The sequence below is a fragment of the Oncorhynchus keta genome, chromosome 34, assembly GCF_023373465.1.
Source record: "Oncorhynchus keta strain PuntledgeMale-10-30-2019 chromosome 34, Oket_V2, whole genome shotgun sequence".
Classification (NCBI taxonomy): domain Eukaryota; kingdom Metazoa; phylum Chordata; class Actinopteri; order Salmoniformes; family Salmonidae; genus Oncorhynchus; species Oncorhynchus keta.
Genome location: NC_068454.1, coordinates 75343848 through 75369710, shown reverse-complemented (window position 1 = coordinate 75369710; position 25863 = coordinate 75343848). Strand labels below are relative to the sequence as shown.

The 25863-nt window shown below is 44.2% G+C and overlaps 1 protein-coding gene across 1 annotated transcript; it reads left to right on the top strand.

Moving 5' to 3' along the window:
- Positions 1 to 1626: 1626 nt before the first annotated feature.
- Positions 1627 to 25755, top strand: LOC127906128 (gamma-enolase-like). Its single transcript, XM_052494844.1, has 11 exons — positions 1627 to 1705; positions 4347 to 4432; positions 4674 to 4769; positions 5143 to 5201; positions 5333 to 5402; positions 5553 to 5686; positions 13368 to 13590; positions 16118 to 16315; positions 23233 to 23434; positions 24702 to 24869; positions 24992 to 25755. Exons 2-11 carry the CDS (start codon positions 4348 to 4350, stop codon positions 25059 to 25061), a joined length of 1305 nt encoding a protein of 434 aa, XP_052350804.1. The 5' UTR covers positions 1627 to 1705; position 4347; the 3' UTR covers positions 25062 to 25755.
- Positions 25756 to 25863: the final 108 nt, after the last annotated feature.

Here is a 25863-nt window from a genome sequence, read left to right as displayed (position 1 = left end):
GTGACTCCACAATAATGACTCTAAGTGAAAAGAGAATTACAATTATTCCAAAACATCCATCTTGTATGCAACAAGGCACTAAAATAATACACTTTTTGGCCTAAATGCAAAGTCTTATGTTTCGGGCAAATCCAACATAACACTTCACTGAGTAACTGCCTCCTTATTTTCATGCATGGTGGTGGCTGCATCAAGGTATGGGTATGCTTGACTGCACATACTGGGGAGTTTTTCAGGATAAAAATAAACAGGATGGAGCTAATCACAGGCAAAAGGAAAACCTGGTTCAGTCTGCTTTCCAACAGACACTGGGAGAGGAATTCCCATTTCAGCAGGACAAAAACCTACAGGCCAAATCTACACGGGAGTTGCTTACCAATAAGACAGTGAATGTTTCTGAGTGGCCAAGTAACAGTTTTGACTTAAATCTGCTTGGAAATGTATGGCAAGACTTGACAATTGCTGTCTAGCCATGACCCCCAACATCTTGACAGAGCTTGAAGAATTATGAAATTAAATATTGCACAATCCAGGTGTGAAAAACTTTTTTTTTTTAAGTAATAACTGCCAAATGTGTTTCTAACATTCTAACACTCAGGGAGCTGAATACTTATGCAACAACTATATTATTCAATTTCTATCAATCTTCTATTTTTTATTTTTTATTATTCCACTTTGACAATACAGTCAATACAGTATTTTGTGTAGATTGTTGACAAAAAAAAGTACAATTAAATCCAGTTTAATGCCACTTTGTAGCACAATAAAATGTGCAGAAATCCAAGGGGTATGAATACTTTTGCAAGGCACTGTATCTATTCCATATGGCCATCTAACCTGAACTACAGGGAGTTCAATGTCTCCCCTCCTATACTGTGCATGCAAAGGCTAAGCCAAATACAACCTACAGTTTGGTCACAAAAGTCTATACAAGGCCAATCCACATAGTATCTATACAAAGCTTATAGCCATACTAACAGATTTCTGCAGCCAGCAGTATGTCTTAGAAGATGAATGCTAATGCTAACTAAGTGAATGCATCCTCCAGTATGTTCTAGCTAGCAGATACACACAGCAAGCTAAGCCCATGCATCCCACAGTATGTCCCAGCATACACTCCTGCCAACCCTGCAGTCTGTTTCTTCCTATTCTCTGTGTATGTGAGCTTATCAGGGCTTACATCACTACTGACTAGTACTTATGACATCTGCGGAAATATTGTTCCAACAAATGTATGCATAAATGAATGTGTAATTTTTGTGATTGCCAATATACTGAGCGTCAGTGCCTAGGGCTGTAGCTCTGTTGCTGTGGTGCAGTATGTTGACTGTCATCATGGGATGGGACAGGGGGGTTGTGGGGGATTGTGTTTTGTATTCCATGTTGTGTTCTCTCCTATTCTATTTTGTGACGTTTCTCTGGGCTCAAGCCAAAAACCGAACACACATAACCCCTCTTTTTCGGTGCCTACTGCTGCTATGCTGAATCCTTCTCTCCTCTCCTCTTTTTGTCTCCTTGACCCAGTCTCGCTCCCTCCCCTTTCCTCTGCATCTTCCAATAACTTGTGCGTTCCCCCTCCCCCGTCTGTCGCACGTACTCACCCCCTCCCATTTTCTACCTCCTCCCTGTGCCCCCTCTCACTCACCCTCTCTTTCATTTGCTCACATTCTCTTACTTTCCCTACCAGGCTTCACACACACTGCAGGTAATGGAAAACAATATACATCTATTCCTTCCTTCCTCTCATCCTTCTAAGTCTCCTCTCCTCTGTCTCTCTGCTCTCTGCTCTCACCATTTCATCCCTCCACCGGCTCATATCCTCTGATTAGTCCTTGACCTCACAGCACAGATACCATTGCATCAGCTTATGTGTCTGAACTCACTGACGGTGTGTATGTGTCAAGGAATGACAGCGCATTGAACGTGTGTCCTACTAGTCCATGGTTCGGTGTTGAATGTGTTTGATGGTTGGCCTGTCAATTGCGGTATGGTGTGTGTCACTGTATGTGCTTAGAGTGCATCTGCTTCACAGCATTTACTTCCTGACTATGCATCAGCGTGTGTGTGTGTGTGTGTGTGTGTGTGTGTGTGTGTGTGTGTGTGTGTGTGTGTGTGTGTGTGTGTGTGTGTGTGTGTGTGTGTGTGTGTGAGAGAGAGAGAAAGTGAGTCTGCCTGTGTTAGTCTCTATATTTTCTGTTTATGTCTCCGGCAAAGACATTTAAGAGGTCATTTTTATCTCTCACTCTGTGAATATCCCTCACCCCATCTCAGAATATTCATAATTTCTGGCCAAAGGGGGATTTAAAAATTATAGAATCTCTACCACCGTTCCCTTGCTCCTCTCATCTTTCTCCCCCATCTTCTAAAGCTTGTTTTGATAATGCAGAAATCCCTCTGCTGTGTTAGAACATGGCTGTATTAGAACATGGCTGTATTAGAACATGGCTGAGTTAGAACATGGCTGTGTTAGAACGTGGCTGTGTTAGAACATGGCTGTATTAGAACATGGCTGTATTAGAACATGGCTGTATTAGAACATGGCTGAGTTAGAACATGGCTGTGTTAGAACATGGCTGTGTTTAGAACATGGCTGAGTTAGAACATGGCTGTGTTAGAACATGGCTGAGTTAGAACATGGCTGTGTTAGAACGTGGCTGTGTTAGAACATGGCTTTGTTAGAACAAGGCTGTGTTAGAACATGGCTGTGTTAGAACAAGGCTGTGTTAGAACATGGCTGTGTTAGGAGGAGGGTTGGTGCATGTACTGTATGTGCTAGAAGAGAGGATGAAAGGTGTTTTGCGTGTGTGTATACAGCGGGGAGAACAAGTATTTAATACGCTGCCGATTTTGCAGGTTTTCCTACTTACAAAGCATGTAGAGGTCTGTAATTTTTATCATAGGTACACTTCAACTGTGAGAGACGGAATCTAAAACAAAAATCCAGAAAGTCACATTGTATGATTTTTAAGTAATTCATTTGCATTTTATTGCATGACATAAGTATTTTATACATCAGAAAATCAGAACTTAATATTTGGTACAGAAACCTTTGTTTGCAATTACAGAGATCATACGTTTCCTGTAGTTATAGACCAGGTTTGCACACACTGCAGCAGGGATTTTGGCCCACTCCTCCATACAGACCTTCTCCAGATCCTTCAGGTTTCGTGGCTGTCGCTGGGCAATACGGACTTTCAGCTCCCTCCAAAGATGTGCTATTGGGTTCAGGTCTGGAGACTGGCTAGGCCACTCCAGGACCTTGAGATCCTTAGTTGCCCTGGCTTTGTGTTTCGGGTCGTTGTCATGCTGGAAGACCCAGCCACGACCCATCTTCAATGCTCTTACTGAGGGAAGGAGGTTGTTGGCCAAGATCTCGCGATACATGGCCCCATGTTTAGACCAAAAAGCTCTATTTTTGTCTCATCAGACCACATGACCTTCTCCCATTCCTCATCTGGATCATCCAGATGGTCATTGGCAAACTTCAGACGGGCCTGGACATGCGCTGGCTTGAGCAGGGGGACCTTGCATGCGCTGCAGGATTTTAATCCATGATGCCGTAGTGTGTTACTAATGGTTTTCTTTGAGACTGTGGTCCCAGCTCTCTTCAGGTCATTGACCAGGTCCTGCCGTGTAGGTCTGGGCTGATCCCTCACCTTCATCATGATCATTGATGCCCCACGAGGTGAGATCTTGCATGGAGCCCCAGACCGAGGGTGATTGACCGTCATCTTCAACTTCTTCCATTTTCTAATAATTGCGCCAACAGTTGTTGCCTTCTCACCAAGCTGCTTGCCTATTGTCCTGTAGCCCATCCCAGCCTTGTGCAGGTCTACAATTTTATCAGTGATGTCCTTACACAGCCCACTGGTCTTGGCCATTGTGGAGAGGTTGGAGCCTGTTTGATGGAGTGTGTGGACAGGTGTCTTTTATACAGGTAACGAGTTCAAACAGGTGCAGTTAATACAGGTAATGAGTCGAGAATAGGAGGGATTCTTAAAGAAAAACTAACAGGTGATCAAATACTTATGTCATGCAATAAAATGCAAATTAATTACTTAAAAAGCATACATTGTGATTTTCTGGATTTTTGTTTTAGATTCCATCTCTCACAGTTGAAGTGTACCTATGATAAAAATTACAGACCGCTACATGCTTTGTAAGTTGGAAAACCTGCAAAATCAGCAGTGTATCAAATACTTGTTCTCCCCACTGTATGTGTGTGTGTATGTGTGTGTGTGTACATTTGTGTGCGTGCCTGTTAGAGGTGAGAATGAATTGTGTCTGCATTATATTTGACTGTGCATGTCTGTGTGTATGTGTGTGTGTGTGTGTGTTCCCCACAGGATGTCGATAGTGATCATTGTTGCCAGGGAGATCCTGGACTCCAGGGGGAACCCCACAGTGGAAGTGGACCTGCACACTGACAAAGGTGAGAGACTGGTATTTTTCATCATCACTACATGGTGTGATTATTTGAGATATTCCATTATCAACTGGTTAATGGGTATTTTCCTTTCCCCTCTATCCTTCACCCCTCCATTCCCTCATTTTCTCAACCCTTCCATTCCCTCCTCCATCTGTCTTCCCCTCCCTTCCCCCATTCCCTCACCCCTCCCTTCCCCCATTCCCTCACCCCTCCATTCCCTCAAATCTCTCCCTCCTCCTTCCAGGTGTCTTCAGGGCAGCTGTGCCTAGCGGAGCGTCTACTGGCATCTATGAAGCCCTGGAGCTGAGAGACGGAGACAAAAGCCGCTACAAGGGCAAAGGTGATTGCCGAGAAAGGTGTGTGTGTGTGTGTGTGTGTGTTCTGTGTGTGTGTGTGTGTGTGTGTGTGTGTGTGTGTGTGTGTTTGTGTGCATGCGTGCGTGCATGTGTGTGAGGGGAAGTGAAGGGGGATAGAGAAATGGGCTAGGAGATGGATGGGTACTAGAGAAGGTATGAGCAGTAAGCCATATTGACTTATGGTAGCACTGTGAGGAGGAAAATTAAGATGACTACACTAAGTGAGGTGCAGAATGAACTACTTTTCTGTGTCCTTTTCTTCATTCTTATGTCCTGTCTCTGTATCCTCCTCCTCCTCCACCACCTCTTCTTCATCCTGTTTCTTCTCATCCTTCGCGACATCCCTCCTTCTCCTAGGTGTGCTCAAGGCTGTTGGTCACATCAATGACACCATCGGTCCTGCCCTCATCCAGTCGGTGAGTACGGTGGTGAGCGTGTGTGTGTGTGTTATGTCCTGTGTTGCAGTGTGTTTGTTTGGGCATATTTGTAACTGAGAGAAAGAAAGAAAGATGTCTCATCAGTCTCTCTAAGATGTGCTGTGTTGCAGGAGGTCAGTGTGGTAGAACAGGAGAAACTGGACAAGATGATGATAGAGATGGACGGCACTGAGAACAAGTGTAAGTAACAACCTGTATGAATCACATATGAGAAACCAGCTTGGACTAGTCCTGGTCTCAAGAGTTGGTGTCTGAACATTTTATTCTCACCAGTGCTTTTTCAATTTGATCTTTCCCTTAATTCATACCTATTCATTCTGCTCCCTTCAGCTCAGTTTGGGGCCAATGCTATTCTGGGTGTGTCTTTGGCCATATGCAAAGCTGGTGCTGCAGAGAAAGGTGTCCCCCTGTACCGTCACATTGCTGACCTGGCAGGAAACACAGAGCTAATGCTTCCAGTTCCTGTGAGTTCATTACCGTTACATTTTCACCTGTATTCAGTTGACTGTCATAGAATACATTTGACCAAAAACCATAACCTACTCTGTAAAAAAAGATAAGATGAAGGCTTCAGAGAGTTATCGCTGTCATTGAATGAACGAATGAATGAATCAATAAATAAAGGAATGAAGGAACAACTGGATGAAGGAATGAAGGAACTACTGGGAAAAGGAATGAAGGAACAACTAGATAAAGGAATGAAGGAACTACTGGGAAAAGGAATGAAGGAACAACTAGATAAAGGAATGAAGGAACTACTGGGAAAAGGAATGAAGGAACAACTAGATAAAGGAATGAAGGTACAACTGGATAAAGGAATGAAGGAACTACTTGTCAGGCCCTGACCATAGAGAGCTTTTTATGTCTCTATTTTGGTTTGGTCGGGGTGTGATTTGAGGTGGGCATTCTATGTTCTTGTTTCTATGTTTTGTATTTCTTTGTTTTGGCCAGGTATGGTTCTCAATCAGGGACAGCTGACTATCATTGTCTCTGATTGGGAACCATACTTAGGTAGCTGTTTCCCACCTATGTTTTGTGCGTAGTTGTTTTCTGTTTTGTGTTTGCACCAGACAGAACTGTTTAGTTTTGTTCCACTTTGTTATTTTGTTTCAGTGTTCAGTTTGAATAAATAATCATGAACACGTAAGAATGAAGGAATGAAGGAACAACTCATCGTCGTCGCCGGCCTATTAGCTGCCATCGATTCCCTTTCCGTTTGTTTCTGTTTATTGGGTTTAATTGGGTACACCTGTTTTAAGTTAGTGTTTGTTTGTAGGCTATTTAAGGGCACTAGGCCCGCTGGGTATTTGTGCAGGCTTGTTCTCTGTTATCTGGTGTATGAGTGTTATCTATATTTTTCAGGACAGTTTTAGTCCATGGTATTTTGGAACGGGTTGTTTCATGCGCCCTGGTGTTTTGCATGTCCGTGGCTCCACAGTCTTAGGAATAAAATATCTACGTACAGAATTACCTGCTCTCTGCGCTTGACTCCTCCACTCACCATTATTAGAAGTTGTAACAGAACTACAGGACAAAGGAATGAAGGAACAGCTGGATAAAGGAATGAAGGAACAACTGGATAAAGGAATGAAGGAACAACTGGATAAAGGAATGAAGGAACAACTGGATAAAGGAATGAAGGAACAACTGGATAAAGGAATGAAGGAACGACTGGATAAAGGAATGAATGAACTACAGGACAAAGGAATGAAGGAACTACAGGACAAAGGAATGAAGGAACAACTAGATAAATGAATGAAGGAACAACAAGATAAAGGAATGAATGAACTACAGGACAAAGGAATGAAGGAACTACATGACAAAGGAATGAAGGAACAACTAGATAAAGGAATGAAGGAACAACTGGATAAAGGAATGAAGGAACAACTGGATAAAGGAATGATTGAACAACTGGATAAAGGAATGAAGGAACTACAGGACAAAGGAATGAAGGAACAACTAGATAAATGAATGAAGGAACAACAAGATAAAGGAATGAATGAACTACAGGACAAAGGAATGAAGGAACTACATGACAAAGGAATGAAGGAACAACTAGATAAAGGAATGAAGGAACAACTGGATAAAGGAATGAAGGAACAACTGGATAAAGGAATGATTGAACAACTGGATAAAGGAATGAAGGAACTACAGGACAAAGGAATGAAGGAACAACTAGATAAAGGAATGAATGAACAACTGGATAAAGAAATGAAGGAACAACTGGATAAAGGAATGAAGGAACAACTGGATAAAGGAATGAAGGAACAACTGGTTAAAGGAATGAAGGAACTACAGGACAAAGGAATGAAGGAACAACTAGACAAAGGAATGAAGGAACAACTGGATAAAGGAATGAAGGAACAACTGGATAAAGGAATGAAGGAAGGACTGGATACAGGAATGAAGGAACAACTAGATAAAGGAATGAAGGAACGACTGGTTAAAGGAATGAAGGAACAACTGGATAAAGGAATGAATGAACTACAGGACAAAGGAGTGAAGGAACTACAGGACAAAGGAATGAAGGAACAACTAGACAAAGGAATGAAGGAACAACTGGATAAAGGAATGAAGGAACAACTGGATAAAGGAATGAAGGAACTACAGGACAAAGGAATGAAGGAACAACTAGACAAAGGAATGAAGGAACAACTGGATAAAGAAATGAAGGAACAACTGGATAAAGGAATGAACGAACAACTGGTTAAAGAAATGAAGGAACAACTGGATAAATGAATGAAGGAACGACAGGACAAAGGAATGAAGGAACTACTAGATAAAGGAATGAAGGAACAACTGGATAAAGGAATGAAGGAACAACTAGATAAAGAAATGAAGGAACAGCTGGATAAAGGAATGAAGGAACAACTGGATAAAGGAATGAATGAACTACAGGACAAAGGAATGAAGGAACTACAGGACAAAGGAATGAAGGAACAACTGGATAAAGGAATGAAGGAACAACTGGATAAAGGAATGAAGGAACTACAGGACAAAGGAATGAAGGAACAACTAGACAAAGGAATGAAGGAACAACTGGATAAAGAAATGAAGGAACAACTGGATAAAGGAATGAATGAACAACTGGTTAAAGAAATGAAGGAACAACTGGTTAAAGGAATGAAGGAACGACAGGACAAAGGAATGAAGGAACTACTAGATAAAGGAATGAAGGAACAACTGGATAAAGGAATGAAGGAACAACTAGATAAAGAAATGAAGGAACAGCTGGATAAAGGAATGAAGGAACAACTGGATAAAGGAATGAAGGAACTACAGGACAAAGGAATGAAGGAACTACAGGACAAAGGAATGAAGGAACAACTAGATAAATGAATGAAGGAACAACTAGATAAAGGAATGAATGAACTATAGGACAAAGGAGTGAATGAACTACAGGACAAAGGAATGAAGGAACAACTAGACAAAGGAATGAAGGAACAACTGGATAAAGGAATGAAGGAACAACTGGATAAAGGAATGAAGGAACAACTGGATAAAGGAATGAATGAACTACAGGATAAAGGAATGAATGAACTACAGGACAAAGGAATGAAGGAACTACAGGACAAAGGAATGAAGGAACAACTAGATAAATGAATGAAGGAACAACTAGATAAAGGAATGAATGAACTACAGGACAAAGGAGTGAAGGAACTACAGGACAAAGGAATGAAGGAACAACTAGACAAAGGAATGAAGGAACAACTGGATAAAGGAATGAAGGAACAACTGGATAAAGGAATGAAGGAACTACAGGACAAAGGAATGAAGGAACAACTAGACAAAGGAATGAAGGAACAACTGGATAAATGAATGAAGGAACGACAGGACAAAGGAATGAAGGAACTACTAGATAAAGGAATGAAGGAACAACTGGATAAAGGAATGAAGGAACAACTAGATAAAGAAATGAAGGAACAGCTGGATAAAGGAATGAAGGAACAACTGGATAAAGGAATGAAGGAACTACAGGACAAAGGAATGAAGGAACTACAGGACAAAGGAATGAAGGAACAACTAGATAAATGAATGAAGGAACAACTAGATAAAGGAATGAATGAACTACAGGACAAAGGAGTGAAGGAACTACAGGACAAAGGAATGAAGGAACAACTAGACAAAGGAATGAAGGAACAACTGGATAAAGGAATGAAGGAACTACAGGACAAAGGAATGAAGGAACAACTAGACAAAGGAATGAAGGAACAACTGGATAAAGAAATGAAGGAACAACTGGATAAAGGAATGAACGAACAACTGGTTAAAGAAATGAAGGAACAACTGGATAAAGGAATGAAGGAACGACAGGACAAAGGAATGAAGGAACTACTAGATAAAGGAATGAAGGAACAACTGGATAAAGGAATGAAGGAACAACTAGATAAAGAAATGAAGGAACAGCTGGATAAAGGAATGAAGGAACAACTGGATAAAGGAATGAAGGAACTACAGGACAAAGGAATGAAGGAACTACAGGACAAAGGAATGAAGGAACAACTAGACAAAGGAATGAAGGAACAACTGGATAAAGGAATGAAGGAACAACTGGATAAAGGAATGAAGGAACTACAGGACAAAGGAATGAAGGAACAACTAGACAAAGGAATGAAGGAACAACTGGATAAAGAAATGAAGGAACAACTGGATAAAGGAATGAACGAACAACTGGTTAAAGAAATGAAGGAACAACTGGATAAATGAATGAAGGAACGACAGGACAAAGGAATGAAGGAACTACTAGATAAAGGAATGAAGGAACAACTGGATAAAGGAATGAAGGAACAACTAGATAAAGAAATGAAGGAACAGCTGGATAAAGGAATGAAGGAACAACTGGATAAAGGAATGAATGAACTACAGGACAAAGGAATGAAGGAACTACAGGACAAAGGAATGAAGGAACAACTGGATAAAGGAATGAAGGAACAACTGGATAAAGGAATGAAGGAACTACAGGACAAAGGAATGAAGGAACAACTAGACAAAGGAATGAAGGAACAACTGGATAAAGAAATGAAGGAACAACTGGATAAAGGAATGAATGAACAACTGGTTAAAGAAATGAAGGAACAACTGGTTAAAGGAATGAAGGAACGACAGGACAAAGGAATGAAGGAACTACTAGATAAAGGAATGAAGGAACAACTGGATAAAGGAATGAAGGAACAACTAGATAAAGAAATGAAGGAACAGCTGGATAAAGGAATGAAGGAACAACTGGATAAAGGAATGAAGGAACTACAGGACAAAGGAATGAAGGAACTACAGGACAAAGGAATGAAGGAACAACTAGATAAATGAATGAAGGAACAACTAGATAAAGGAATGAATGAACTATAGGACAAAGGAGTGAATGAACTACAGGACAAAGGAATGAAGGAACAACTAGACAAAGGAATGAAGGAACAACTGGATAAAGGAATGAAGGAACAACTGGATAAAGGAATGAAGGAACAACTGGATAAAGGAATGAATGAACTACAGGATAAAGGAATGAATGAACTACAGGACAAAGGAATGAAGGAACTACAGGACAAAGGAATGAAGGAACAACTAGATAAATGAATGAAGGAACAACTAGATAAAGGAATGAATGAACTACAGGACAAAGGAGTGAAGGAACTACAGGACAAAGGAATGAAGGAACAACTAGACAAAGGAATGAAGGAACAACTGGATAAAGGAATGAAGGAACAACTGGATAAAGGAATGAAGGAACTACAGGACAAAGGAATGAAGGAACAACTAGACAAAGGAATGAAGGAACAACTGGATAAATGAATGAAGGAACGACAGGACAAAGGAATGAAGGAACTACTAGATAAAGGAATGAAGGAACAACTGGATAAAGGAATGAAGGAACAACTAGATAAAGAAATGAAGGAACAGCTGGATAAAGGAATGAAGGAACAACTGGATAAAGGAATGAAGGAACTACAGGACAAAGGAATGAAGGAACTACAGGACAAAGGAATGAAGGAACAACTAGATAAATGAATGAAGGAACAACTAGATAAAGGAATGAATGAACTACAGGACAAAGGAGTGAAGGAACTACAGGACAAAGGAATGAAGGAACAACTAGACAAAGGAATGAAGGAACAACTGGATAAAGGAATGAAGGAACTACAGGACAAAGGAATGAAGGAACAACTAGACAAAGGAATGAAGGAACAACTGGATAAAGAAATGAAGGAACAACTGGATAAAGGAATGAACGAACAACTGGTTAAAGAAATGAAGGAACAACTGGATAAAGGAATGAAGGAACGACAGGACAAAGGAATGAAGGAACTACTAGATAAAGGAATGAAGGAACAACTGGATAAAGGAATGAAGGAACAACTAGATAAAGAAATGAAGGAACAGCTGGATAAAGGAATGAAGGAACAACTGGATAAAGGAATGAAGGAACTACAGGACAAAGGAATGAAGGAACTACAGGACAAAGGAATGAAGGAACAACTAGATAAATGAATGAAGGAACAACTAGATAAAGGAATGAATGAACTACAGGACAAAGGAGTGAAGGAACTACAGGACAATGGAATGAAGGAACAACTAGACAAAGGAATGAAGGAACAACTGGATAAAGGAATGAAGGAACAACTGGATAAAGGAATGAAGGAACAACTGGATAAAGGAATGAATGAACTACAGGATAAAGGAATGAATGAACTACAGGACAAAGGAATGAAGGAACAACTAGATAAATGAATGAAGGAACAACTAGATAAAGGAATGAATGAACTACAGGACAAAGGAATGAAGGAACAACTAGACAAAGGAATGAAGGAACAACTGGATAAAGGAATGAAGGAACAACTGGATAAAGGAATGAAGGAACTACAGGACAAAGGAATGAAGGAACAACTAGACAAATGAATGAAGGAACAACTGGATAAATGAATGAAGGAACGACAGGACAAAGGAATGAAGGAACTACTAGATAAAGGAATGAAGGAACAACTGGATAAAGGAATGAAGGAACAACTAGATAAAGAAATGAAGGAACAGCTGGATAAAGGAATGAAGGAACAACTGGATAAAGGAATGAAGGAACTACAGGACAAAGGAATGAAGGAACTACAGGACAAAGGAATGAAGGAACAACTAGATAAATGAATGAAGGAACAACTAGATAAAGGAATGAATGAACTACAGGACAAAGGAGTGAAGGAACTACAGGACAAAGGAATGAAGGAACAACTAGACAAAGGAATGAAGGAACAACTGGATAAAGGAATGAAGGAACAACTGGATAAAGGAATGAAGGAACAACTGGATAAAGGAATGAATGAACTACAGGATAAAGGAATGAATGAACTACAGGACAAAGGAATGAAGGAACTACAGGACAAAGGAATGAAGGAACAACTAGATAAATGAATGAAGGAACAACTAGATAAAGGAATGAATGAACTACAGGACAAAGGAGTGAAGGAACTACAGGACAAAGGAATGAAGGAACAACTAGACAAAGGAATGAAGGAACAACTGGATAAAGGAATGAAGGAACAACTGGATAAAGGAATGAAGGAACTACAGGACAAAGGAATGAAGGAACAACTAGACAAAGGAATGAAGGAACAACTGGATAAAGAAATGAAGGAACAACTGGATAAAGGAATGAACGAACAACTGGTTAAAGAAATGAAGGAACAACTGGATAAAGGAATGAAGGAACGACAGGACAAAGGAATGAAGGAACTACTAGATAAAGGAATGAAGGAACAACTGGATAAAGGAATGAAGGAACAACTAGATAAAGAAATGAAGGAACAGCTGGATAAAGGAATGAAGGAACAACTGGATAAAGGAATGAAGGAACAACTGGATAAAGGAATGAAGCACCATCTAGATAAAGGAATGAAGGAACAACTAGATAAATGAATGAAGGAACTACTAGATAAAGGAATGAAGGAACAACTAGATAAAGAAATGAAGGAACAGCTGGATAAAGGAATGAAGGAACAACTGGATAAAGGAATGAAGGAACAACTGGATAAAGGAATGAAGCACCATCTATATAAAGGAATGAAGGAACAACTAGATAAATGAATGAATAAATACAGTATATTGACAAATACTGATGTATGTCTTCCTCTCCTCTCCTCCCCTGGTCCATCTCTCCCTCAGGCCTTTAACGTTATCAATGGGGGCTCTCACGCGGGCAACAAGCTGGCCATGCAGGAGTTCATGGTACTTCCTGTAGGGGCGGAGTCTTTCAGGGACGCTGTGCGTGTGGGGGCGGAGCTATACCAGACGCTGAGGGAAGTGATCAAGGAGAAGTATGGCCAGAACGCCACCAACGTGGGGGACGAGGGGGGGTTCGCCCCAAACATACTGGAGAACACTGAAGGTGAGAGAGACAGGAGGAAAGACATATCAAAGACATTACTGCATGGTCCAGAAACAACTTCTGTAGACCCTCAGCTTTCTGTGTTTTCAGATGTGAAGGAAACAGCCTTCCAATTGGTTTACATTGCCTTCAGAAAGTATTCACACTCCTTGACTTTTTCCACATATTATTCTGTAGCAGCCTGGCCTACACGTTTTCCAATGCCTCACAAAGAAGGGCACTTACTGCTAGATGGGTAAAAATATAAAAAGCAGACATTGAATATCCCCTTGAGCATTGTGAAGTTATTAATTATACTTTGTATGGTGTATCAATACACCCAGTCACTAAAAAGATACAGGCATCCTTCCTAAGTAAGTAGCCGGAGAGAAAGGAAACTTTAAAACAGTTACAGAGTTTAATGGCTGTGATAGGAGAAAACTGAGGATGGATCAACAACATTGTAGTTACTCCACAATACTCACCTAAATGACAGACTGAAAAGAAGGAAGCCTTTACAGAATACAAATAATCCAAAACATGAATCCTGTTTGCAATAAGGCACTAAAGTAAAACTGCAAAAAATGTGGCAAAGAAATTAACTTGAATACAAAGCATTATGTTTGGGGCAAATCAAACACAACACATCACTGAGTATCACTTCATATTTTCAAGCATGGTGGTGTCTGCATCATGTTATGGGTATGATTGTCGTTGGCAAGGACTCGGGAGTTAATTATATAAAAAATAAACGAAATAGAGCTAAGCACAGGCAAAATCCTAGAGGAAACCCTGGTTCAGTCTGCTTTTCCACCAGACACTGGGGGACAAATGTACCTTCCAGCAGGACAATAACCTTAAACACAAGGCCAAATATACACTGGAGTTGCTTACCAAGACAACATTGGTTTTGACTTAATCGGCTTGAAAATCTATGGCAAGACTTGAAAATGGCTGTCTAGCAATGATCAACAACCAACCTGATGGAGCTTGAATAGCTTAAAAGAATAAAGTGCATATATTGTACAATCCAGGTGTGCAAAACTCTTAGAGACTTACCCAGAAAGACTCACAGCTGTAATTGCTGCCAAAGGTGATTCTAACATGTATTGACTTAATACATTTGCAAAAATGTCTATAAACATGTTTTCACTTTGCCATTTTGGGGGTATTGTGTGTAGTTGGGTGTGAACAAAAATCTATTTAATCCATTTTGAATTCAGGCTGTAATATAACAAAATGTGGAATAAGTCAAGGGGTATGAATAGTTTTTGAATGCACCGTAGGCAAGATTCCCAATATTACTGTAAATACAGAAGGGGTTGGAGTCCTTGGTTGTTTTTGAACTGGGCTCATAAATTAACACAGCACATTGTCTTTCAGAGTCAGAGCAAGACAAGCACAATACCCCTGCATTGGATTTATCACTCACTGTTTAATAGCAACCCCCTCTCCCTGCTCACCTTTCTTGTCACACTCCCTTTCCCTGTCTCTCTGTCCTATCTCTGTGTCTTGTCCCTGTGTCCCCCTGTCCCTGTGTCATGTCCCCGTGTCCTGTCCCCCTTTCCCTGTGTCATGTCCCTTTGTCCTGTCTCTCTGTCGTGTCCCTGTGTCCTGTCCCTGTGTCCTGTCCCCCTGTCCATGTGTTGTGTCCCTGTGTCCTGTCCCTGTGTCCTGTCCCCCTGTCCATGTGTTGTGTCCCTGTGCCCTGCCCCTTTGCCCTGTCCCTCTGTCCTATCCCTTTGCCCTGTTCCTCTGTCCTGTCCATTTGCCCTGTCCCTCTGTCCTGTCCATTTGCCCTGTCCCTCTGTCCTGTCCATTTGCCCTGTCCCTGTGTCCTGTCCATTTCCCCTGCCCCTCTGTCCTGTCCATTTGCCCTGTCCCTGTGTCCTGTACATTTGCCCTGCCCCTCTGTCCTGTCCATTTGCCCTGCCCCTCTGTCCTGTCCATTTGCCCTGTCCCTGTGTCCTGTCCATTTGCCCTGCCCCTCTGTCCTGTCCATTTGCCCTGCCCCTCTGTCCTGTCCATTTGCCCTGTCCCTGTGTCCTGTCCATTTGCCCTGCCCCTCTGTCCTGTCCATTTGCCCTGCCCCTCTGTCCTGTCCATTTGCCCTGTCCCTGTGTCCTGTCCATTTGCCCTGTCCATTTGCCCTGTCCCTGTGTCCTGTCCATTTGCCCTGCCCCTCTGTCCTGTCCATTTGCCCTGTCCCTGTGTCCTGTCCATTTGCCCTGCCCCTCTGTCCTGTCCATTTGCCCTGTCCCTGTGTCCTGTCCATTTGCCCTGCCCCTCTGTCCTGTCCATTTGCCCTGCCCCTCTGTCCTATCCATTTGCCCTGTCCCTGTGTCCTGTCCATTTGCCCTGCCCCTCTGTCCTGTCCATTTGCCCTGTCCCTGTGTCCTGTCCATTTGCCCTGCCCCTCTGTCCTGTCCATTTGCCCTGTCCCTGTGTCCTGTCCATTTGCCCTGCCCCTCTGTCCTATCCATTTGCCCTGTCCCTGTGTCCTGTCCATTTGCCCTGTCCCTGTTTCCTGTCCCTCTGTCCTGTGCAGCTCTGGAGCTGATCAAGACAGCCATTGAGAAGGCAGGTTTCACAGACAAGGTGGTGATCGGGATGGACGTGGCAGCCTCTGAGTTCTACAAAGAGGGCAAGTACGACCTGGACTTCAAGTCTCCGCCCAACGCAGACCGCCACATCAGCGCCCAAGAGCTCTGCGACATGTACCAGGGCTTCGTCAATGACTACCCAGGTGTGTGTGTATGTGTGTGTGTGTGTACCTGTCACCCTAACATGGTTAATTGTTCCATGATATGATTGATTAGGCTACTCCCCTCCCGGCAATTAACCCTGATGTCTTGTACTGAAGCTCTCTCTCTCTCTCTCTCTCTCTCTCTCTCTCTCTCTCTCTCTCTCTCTCTCTCTCTCTCTCTCTCTCTCTCTCTCTCTCTCTCTCTCTCTCTCTCTCTCTCTCTCTCTCTCTCTCTCTCTCTCTCTCTCTCTCTCTCTCTCTCTCTCTCACACACACACACACACACACACACACACACACACCCATAGGGACATGGATAAGCACCAGTAATGGGGAACAGGGCTACATCAGTGCAGCTCCCACCTTGCCAAATGTGCACTGTAGCGCATAATTAAAACCTCCTTAACTGGTGTCAGGAAATGAGGGGAGGCCATCCAAGCTCTCTCTCTCTTTCTTTCTTTCTTTCTTTCTCTCTCGCAGTGCATGCTGGGAGTTTTTTGGAGTTTGAGTGTTTTGTGTGGAGGGCTCTGTCCTAACTTATTTTCTTGATTCTGTCCTTGGTCTTTTCTTTCCATTTTTATTTTATATCGGGAGGGTTATTAATGCAGTCTTTATATTAGCGGGAACCACAGGTTTTTTCAAAGTTAGGGTGGAAGAGGACAGCGTTAGTTTCCTGGGGTTTGGAAGGTGTGGTATGCGCAATGGCTTCTCATCCTAGCGCAGAGGAGACGCTGTCGATACGGCATGGATTCAGGGGTGTTCCTGAGAATGGAGTTAAAGTGGAGGAGGATCTGTTTGCAGTCGGTGAACAGGGAGGAGCTGAATTTATACATTCTGCTTCCAGAATGAACAAAGCTGTGATTTTGTTCATGAAAAGAGCAAATTAGGTTGGTAGGCTAATTGCTAGTGGAATAGTTGTAAGGGGTGTGTTGGTGCCAATTTTGCCTCTTTCTACCCCTTCGACAAGGGTGGTAGTTGCAAATTTGCCTCTGTTTATTACGGATGATCAAATGAGAAAAGAGCTGAGTCGTTGTGGTAGGTTTGCTAGCGGTTTTTCGTGTCAGCAGGTTTTCAGGCAGATGCCTTTAAGCACGTTGTTGTTTCGTTCCGGAGGAAAGTGTTTATGTTTCTGAATAACAATGAGCAACAGCTAAATGTGCATTTTAAAGTGAGGCATGGGGAGGGGCTCTTCGCAGGGTTAGCCAGTACAGATAGTCTATGGTGTTTTGAGTGTGTGGATTTGGGGCATAAGAGCTTTGCGTGCCCACATAAAGGCCATAGACAAGGTACAAGCGCCAGTGGGGGAAATCGAGATCAATGTGCAGGGGGCAATGAGACACAGACAGCAGAGGCTGGGCCTAGTCATGATATGGATGGGGGTGTAGATAAGGCTGGGACTAGTCAGGCTAGAGATGGTGGGGTAGCTGAGGCTGGGCCTTATCATACTATGGAGGGTGGTGTAGATGAGGCTGGGCCTAGTCAGGCTAGAGATGGTGTGGTAGATGAGGCTGGGCCTAGTCAGGCTAGAGATGGTGTGGTAGATGAGGCTGGGCCTAGTCAGGCTAGAGATGGTGTGGTAGATGAGGCTGGGCCTAGTCAGGCTAGAGATGGTGTGGTAGATGAGGCTGGGCCTAGTCAGGCTAGAGATGGTGTGGTAGATGAGGCTGGGCCTAGTCAGGCTAGAGATGGTGGGGTAGATGAGGTTGGGCCTAGTCATACTATGGATGGTGGTGTAGATGAGGCTGGGTCTAGTCAGGTTATGCTAGTGGATGAGGAGAGTATAGTGGGGAAGTGTAAGAGACTAGGGTGGGAGGAGGAGGGTGTCAAGCGTTAAAGGAAAAAGGGGACAAGAAATAAGGTGGGAGGGTATAAGGCACCAAGGAACCTTTGCCTGGTGCTTGGGGGGAGGCCCTGACCATAGAGGAAGGGCAGGTGGTCAGGATGGGAGATGGAGATGAGGAGGAAAGTGAGTCTGAGGAAGAGGATGATGAGGATCCGTTTTTTTCAGAATCCACTTCAATGGGTTCGGAGCTGACAGCCAGTCAAGCAGAGGGGTCTAAGTACACGTTGAGGGAACTGACAAGGTTCCTGAATGAGACCAAGGGGAAAAAAGTTCATCTTGAGGCTTTTATTTTCTGATCTGAGAAAATTAGTATGATCTGTACAACATGCTATGAAAAATGAGGGGCATGGTGTCCTCTCATCCAGGAAACGGTTTAGGTTGAGGAAGTGGATCACAACCGTGCATAAGGGTCTACCTTCAGACGCTGTTTAGATGTATAGTTTTTTCTGGCACTGGGGCTCTATTGGTCTCTTTGTTGCTGGCTTTTCTCCCACTTCTTATGGAGACTCTTTGGGTAGGCTCGCTTAATTTAAATGGTGCCAGAAATGCGGTAAAGAGGAGTGTGTTGGATGAATATGTAAAACAAAAAAACAGTACAGGTGTTGTTTCTGCAGGAGATGCATAGTGATGTGGTGAATGAAGTCGATTGGGGCTCTGGTGGAAAGGGGCAAATGTGTTGAGCCATGGGACACATTTTAGTGCAGGGGTGGCAGTCCTTACTGTACCGGATCTTTCTGTAAAAATGTGCTCCTCAAAGGAGGTGTGTAGGGGTAGGCTGCTTGTTGTAAAAGCAGAAATTAACAACATGGGTTTTGTCTTCATAAATGTCTATGTGCCTAACACAGGGAGAGAGAGGGGGGTTCTATTTGGGTGTCTTAGACAGGAACTCTCACAGGTAGCGCCTGAGGAGACGCTGGTGGTCGGCGGGGACTGGAACTGTACAATGGATTTTACGAAAGACAGAAATGGGGAAGAGCCTCATTCAGTGTCAGTGGGAGTGTTAAGGGACATCATTGATCAGTTCGACCTAGTGGATGTTTGGAGAACTAAACATCCCAACACAAGGCAGTATACATGGGTGAAGGTTTTGGGGGCTAGGCTGAGTGCAGCCCGACTTGATCGATTTTACATGTCTAGGAATCAGAGCAATAGGCTGTTGGTGTCACGGCTGATGAAAGGAGAGGAGCAAGGTGCAGCGTGGCAGGTGTTCATACTTTTATTTGAACTGAACACTAAATAACAAAATTAACAAAGAGAATGAATGAAAACCGAAACAGTCAGGTGCAGAACTGAAACCTGTCAGGTGCAGAAACACAAAACAAAAAATAACTACCCACAAAACCCATGTGGGAAAAAGCTACCTAAGTATGGTTCCCAATCAGTGACAACGATAGACAGCTGTCTCTGATTGAGAACCATACCCGGCCAAAACAAAGAAATAGAAAACAGAAAAAGGACATAGAATGCCCACCCAAATCACACCCTGACCAAACCAAAATAGAGACATTAAAAGCTCTCTAAGGTCAGGGCGTGACAGTTAGATGCTACCATTCTCCCGGTGGGGTATTCGGATCACCACATAACCATGGCTCGGCTGTCTATTTCACCAGGGCCTCGGCAGGCATCCTATTGGAAGTTTAATGTAAAGCTTTCAAGATGCCACTTTTTGCTCAGGTTTCAAGATTTTTTGGGAAAGGTGGGGGCAGCAAAGAGAGGAATATGAGTCTCTGAGTCAATGGTGGGATGTGGGGAAAGTCCAAATTCGGCTTTTCTTTTCTGTCAACAGTATACAGCTCTCTCATCCTCAGAGGCTAGGAGATTACTGGGGGAACTCGAGCATAGTATTGGTGAGATGGAGGTAGAGACAATGTAGGCCTCCAGGCTAATTTATCTGAATTACGTAGGGACCTGGGCAGTTTTTTCCAGGTTAAAGCAAAGGGAGCACTTGTAAGAGCTAGGTTCTCTATGCTCAAGGAGATGGATACTCCCAGCTCCTCCTTCTTTGGTTTGGAAAGACAGAGCGGCGAAGCCAAGAGTATGCATTGTCTACGGCTGTCTGATGGGCAGGTGACCTCTGTGGTGGGGGAGATTGAACTGTGGAGTTAAATACTGAGTTGTATAGGGCAGAAATGTGTGATCCTATGTGTGCTCAGGTCTTGGTCGCAGAAATCCCTAAGCTCTTTCTGGCACAGAGGGATGAAATGGACATTCCTCTGTTGTCCCATGAACTGGCAGAGGCCGTAACCCAGATGTACCCCGGTCGTGCACCGGGGGTCGATGGACTCCCAGTGGAGTTTTATAAACAATTCTGGGGAATAATTGGACTGGACTTATTTTGCGTGTTGCGTGAATGCATTGGGGTAGGAGAGTTGCCGATGAGCTGTCGTCAGGCGGCTCTGACTCTCCATCCCCAAAAAGGACTTGTGTGAACTTAAGAACTGGAGTCCTGTGGCATTGCTCTGTATGGACTTCAAGATATTTGCCAAGGTCTCTCTAACAGAATGAAGTCCCACCTGGACTCGATAGTACATAAGGACCAAACATATTGTGTACCGGGACGCTCAATCACGGACAACTTGTTCTTAATTAGGGACATGTTGGACTTGTCGAGAGTTTCTAATGTGAACTTTGGACGGGTCTCTTTACATCAAGAGAAGGCTTTTGATAGAGTGGACCATGAGTATCTGTTTAATGTGATGTTTGGGTTTGGGGAAAGGTTTTTGACCTTTGTGAAGATGTTGTATGCTGGGGCATCATGTATGGTCAAGGTGGGAGGGGGGCTCAGTAGGACATTCTGAGTGAGACGAGGCATTAGACAAGGATGCACTCTATCGGGGCAGTTATACACTAGCCAGTGAGCCTTTTTTGGGCCTGCTACGCAGGAGACTGCAGGGAGTGTGCTGGACAGACATGGGTGTGGTGACAGGAATAGCAGTGTCAGGGTATGCAGATGACGTTTCTTTGATGGTCAGGATATGCAGGCACTAGAGACTAGTCTGAAGGTGTACGAGGGTGCTTTGTCAGGTAAGGTAAGAGCAAAGCTTTGTTATGTGGGCCATGGGGGGATGTGGCCCCTCCTCTGCTTCCAGGGGGTTTGCAGTGGGGTTGTGAAGGGCTTAAAATGTTGGGGGTGTACCCGGGCCAGGAAGAACTGGGAGGGGCTGTCACGGGCAGTGGTGTCAAGACTGGCCAGGTGGAGGTGGCTCCTGTACCAAGTGTCATATAGAGGGATGGTGCTGATAATCAACAACCTGGTGGCATCTTCCCTGTGGCATAAACTGGCTGTCCTCAACACCCCCCCGCAAGCTGGTGGACTTTTTCTGGTTGGGCCAACACTGGATGAGGGCGGCAGTGTTGTACATGACTGTCCACCAAGGAGGACAGTGCCTGGTGGAACTGGAGAGCAGGGTGGCTGCCTTCCGAATTAAGGCGGTGCAGAGACTGCTGTACCATACTGATGTTGGCTGGATGGAACCAGCACGCACGCTGCTGAGGAGAGATGGCGGATTAGGGTTGGACCGGTAGCTGTTCCTCATGAAGCTGGAGAGGCTGAGTACCGCAGGTCTATCAGATATTTACTATGCAGTGCTGAGGGAGGCACTGTCTGAGCCGGTAAGGGGGGTAAGGGGTTGTTTGAGCAGCCAAAGGGGGAGTGGCCACCCATGTTTCCACCACTGCAGATGACGGCAGAGACTGGGGACTGGAAAGGGGGTCTGGAGGACTTGTTAGATTTTAACACTGAACCTAGGGGAGTTTGAGGGGGTGGGCAGTAAAGCCCTCTTCAACCTCTATATTAAGGTAAGGAACATTAGGAGCCTAACAGGAGTGAAGGCACATCAGTGGCAGGGGGTATGTGGGGAGGAGAGTATGGTGGGTTTTAGATGGAGGGGGCTCTACAAACCCCCAGTACCAAAGAGGTCAGGGGACCTACAGTGAAGGGTTCTACATGGAGCCCTAGCCACTAACAGCTGGTTGGCACGGGTTGAACCTGGAGTCGGGCAGGGGCGTCCTTTCTGTGTTATGAGAGAAACTGTGATTCATGTGTTTTCTATGTGCGCCAGGTTAATGCCATTAATGTCTCTGTTGGAATATCTGTGTGAGAGGTTGGGGGTGGTTTTTACTGGTGGGATGTATATAATAGGGTACAGGTATTCAAATAAGGAAAAGGCCAAATGTGTTTTGTTTAAATTTCTGTTTGCTCAAGCAAACTTGGCTATTTAGCTAATAAGGAGGAAAAGGGTCAAAGGTGGGGGGATAACAGACCCTTTACTATTATTTAATGGGATGGTCTCTGCCCACCTTAGGGTGGAATTTGAATTCTATAAAATGATGAAAAGTGTGGAGATGTTTCAGGAGATATGGTGTGTTGGGGGGCTGTCTGTATAGCCGGGGAAGATATTTTGGATATACGGTTGTAGAAGTGGTGAGGGTTTGGTTATTGTGATGTGTTGTTTTGTATCGTGGGGTAGAGGGCAAGGTGAGTATGGTACGTTTATGCAGTACAGGATCTATTTTGCTGTTTTATTTTAAAGGGGGGGGGGGTGAGGTTTTAATGAAATGAGAATGTTTCATTAAAGAAAGGCCAAAAGTGAAAGTCTCTCTCTGTCTCTGAGGAGTGTAGAGTGTAATGGGTGATAGTATAGGGTGTCCAGTCAGAGGCAGTAATTGAAATCCCCATTAAGACTGACATGGTGTACCTCTGAGCCCGTCCACCACGGGCCATGAGTGGGTCTTGAGCTAATCAACCAACTCCCATCACACACCCCTTAATACGCTAGAGTAGGCACACACATATACACACACACACATACACACTCCTTAACATGGTAGAGTAATTTCCTTCACTCTAGGTAGATATTTCCTTTAGGGGCAGATGTAGGAATATCTACTGCTCAGAAATTGTAACATTAACCATTAGGCGTTTAAATGAAAAACTGTCCTTAGATCAGTGTCTTGAGGCATGGCCCCAGGTCATCCTTAGCCTACCCTCATTCTCCCCCTGTCCTTATTCTCCATTATGGCTGCAGCACACACAAACACTCACTAACATTCCTCCTGGCCCTCTCTCCTCCAGTGGTGTCCATTGAGGATCCGTTTGACCAGGATGATTGGCCGGCCTGGTCCCAGATGACAGCCTCCGTGGGTATCCAGGTGGTGGGGGATGACCTGACCGTCACCAACCCCAAGAGGATAGAGCGCGCACTGGAGGAGAGGGCCTGCAACTGCCTGCTGCTCAAAGTCAACCAGATCGGCTCTGTCACCGAAGCCATCCAGGCGTGAGTCAGGGAGGGGAGTGTGGAGCTGATTCGTATTTTAGACTGTGTCCAAAATGGCACCCTTTTCCTGATATAGTGCTATATGGGCCCTGGACAAAAGTAGTGCACTATAGGTGAGAACTCACCTCATCCACCAGGCTCCCTCTCTCTCCCTCTCCCCCTCTCTCTTTCTCCCCCCTCTCTCTCTCCCTCTCCCTCTCTCCTACTCCCCCCTCTCTCTCTCTCTCTCTCTCTGTATCTCTCCCCCTCTCTCTCTCTGCATCTCTCCCTCTCTCTATATATATATCTCTCCCTCTCTCTCTATATACATCCCTCCCTCTCTCTCCATCTCTGTATCTGTCGATGTCTCTCTCTCCCTCTCTTTCTGTCTCTGTGTATCTCCCCCCTCTCTCTCCCTCTCTCCTACTCCCCCCCCTCTCTCTCTGTATCTCTCTCTCTCTGTATCTCTCTCTCTCTCTCTCTGTATCTCTCCCCCTCTCTGTCTCTGTATCTCTCCCTCTCTCTCTCTCCATCTCTGTATCTGTCGCTGTCTCTCTCTCCCTCTCTTTCTGTCTCTGAGTATCTCCCTCTCTCTCTCTCTGTATCTCTCTCTCTCTGTATCTCTCCCTCTCTCTCTCTGTATCTCTCCCTCTCTCTGTCTCTGTATCTCTCCCTCTCTCTCTCTCTGTATCTCTCCCCCTCTCTGTCTCTGTATCTCTCCCCCTCTCTGTCTCTGTATCTCTCTCTCTCTCTCTGTATCTCTCCCTCTCTCTGTCTCTGTATCTCTCCCTCTCTCTCTCTCTCTCCCCCTCTCTGTCTCTGTATCTCTCCCTCTCTCTCTCTCTGTATCTCCCCCCTCTCTGTCTCTGTATCTCTCCCTCTCTCTCTCTCTCTCATCTCTGTATCTGTCTCTCTCTCCCTCTCTTTCTGTCTCTGAGTATCTCCCTCTCTCTCTCTCTGTATCTCTCTCTCTCTCTCTCTCTCTCTCTCTGTATCTCTCCCTCTCTCTGTCTCTGTATCTCTCCCTCTCTCTCTCTCTGTATCTCTCCCTCTCTTTCTGTCTCTGAGTATCTCCCTCTCTCTCTCTGTATCTCTCTCTCTCTCTCTGTATCTCTCCCCCTCTCTGTCTCTGTATCTCTCCCTCTCTCTATCTCTGTATCTGTCGATGTCTCTCTCTCCCTCTCTTTCTGTCTCTGAGTATCTCCCTCTCTCTCTCTCTGTATCTCTCTCTCTCTCTGTATCTCTCCCTCTCTCTCCATCTCTCTCTCCCTCTCTGTCTGTCCTCCAGGTGTAAGCTGGCTCAGGAGAATGGCTGGGGGGTGATGGTGAGCCACCGCTCAGGTGAGACAGAGGACACCTTCATTGCTGATCTGGTGGTAGGCCTCTGCACTGGACAAATCAAGACTGGAGCTCCCTGTCGATCAGAGCGGCTGGCCAAATACAATCAACTCATGAGGTTGGTACCCTACTCACTGTGTGTGGTTGTTGCTGTATGACTCTGTATAACTGTCTCTCTGTCTGTTCCTCTCTGAATTCTTCTGTCGTTCTCTTTCTCTTTTTGTCTTTATCCTCTCTTAGGATTGAGGAGGAGTTAGGGGATCAGGCTCGCTTCGCAGGGCACAACTTCCGGAACCCCGCCGCCCTCTAAGACTCCTCTGGGCTGATGGACACTGACACAGAATCACAGACACACATCACTGCAGGGCACAGATGGACTGACAGATGTCCACAGACAGATATACATAACTACCTACAATGAGTCCTTTAGACAGATAGGTCAGACAGACATATTTAATTTTACCTTTATTTAAATAGGCAAGTCAGTTAAGAACAAATTCTTATTTTCAATGACGGCCTAGGAACAGTGGGTTAATTGCCTGTTCAGGGGCAGAACGACAGATTTGTACCTAGTCAGCTCGGGGATTTGAACTTGCAACATTCCGGTTACTCGTCCAACACTCTAACCACTAGGCTACCCTGCCGTTTGTAAGGACAGAGAGACAGACAGAGTGAATAAGACGTTATTTTCCATCCCTCTCTTTTCTCCTCCCATTTACCTCAGTTTTCTCATCTCAATTTCCTCAATTGCCCAACCCTTCCCCTTTCCTCCCGCCCTTCCACGTTAGGCAACCTTTCAGTTACCACTTCATTTAAAAGCCTGCCACATAAGTGTCTGTTACCACCTACATGTAAAAGCTTACCACAGAAACCCTCCAATCAATAAAGATATGAACACTTATGATGTAAACATCAGCCACAATTGTGTCTGTGTTTTGTATGGGATATATATATATATATATATGTGTGTGTGTTTTAATAATTAAAATGAAAGCTCTACTATAGACTGGCTATATTGGCTACTGTATCTTCTCTATGTCACTACTTTCACATGGGGCACATTCAATGGGATGGAACGTTTAAAACTTTGCAGGTAGAAATGCATTGGGCTG

Bases quoted from the DNA above. Each gene is read 5' to 3' on its own strand.
- LOC127906128 (XM_052494844.1), top strand. From the start codon at position 4,348: ATGTCGATAGTGATCATTGTTGCCAGGGAGATCCTGGACTCCAGGGGG. The intron at 5,202-5,332 runs GTGAGTACGGTG...GCTGTGTTGCAG, and splicing joins GTCCTGCCCTCATCCAGTCG to GAGGTCAGTGTGGTAGAACA. The intron at 16,316-23,232 runs GTGTGTGTGTAT...TCTCTCCTCCAG, and splicing joins CTTCGTCAATGACTACCCAG to TGGTGTCCATTGAGGATCCG.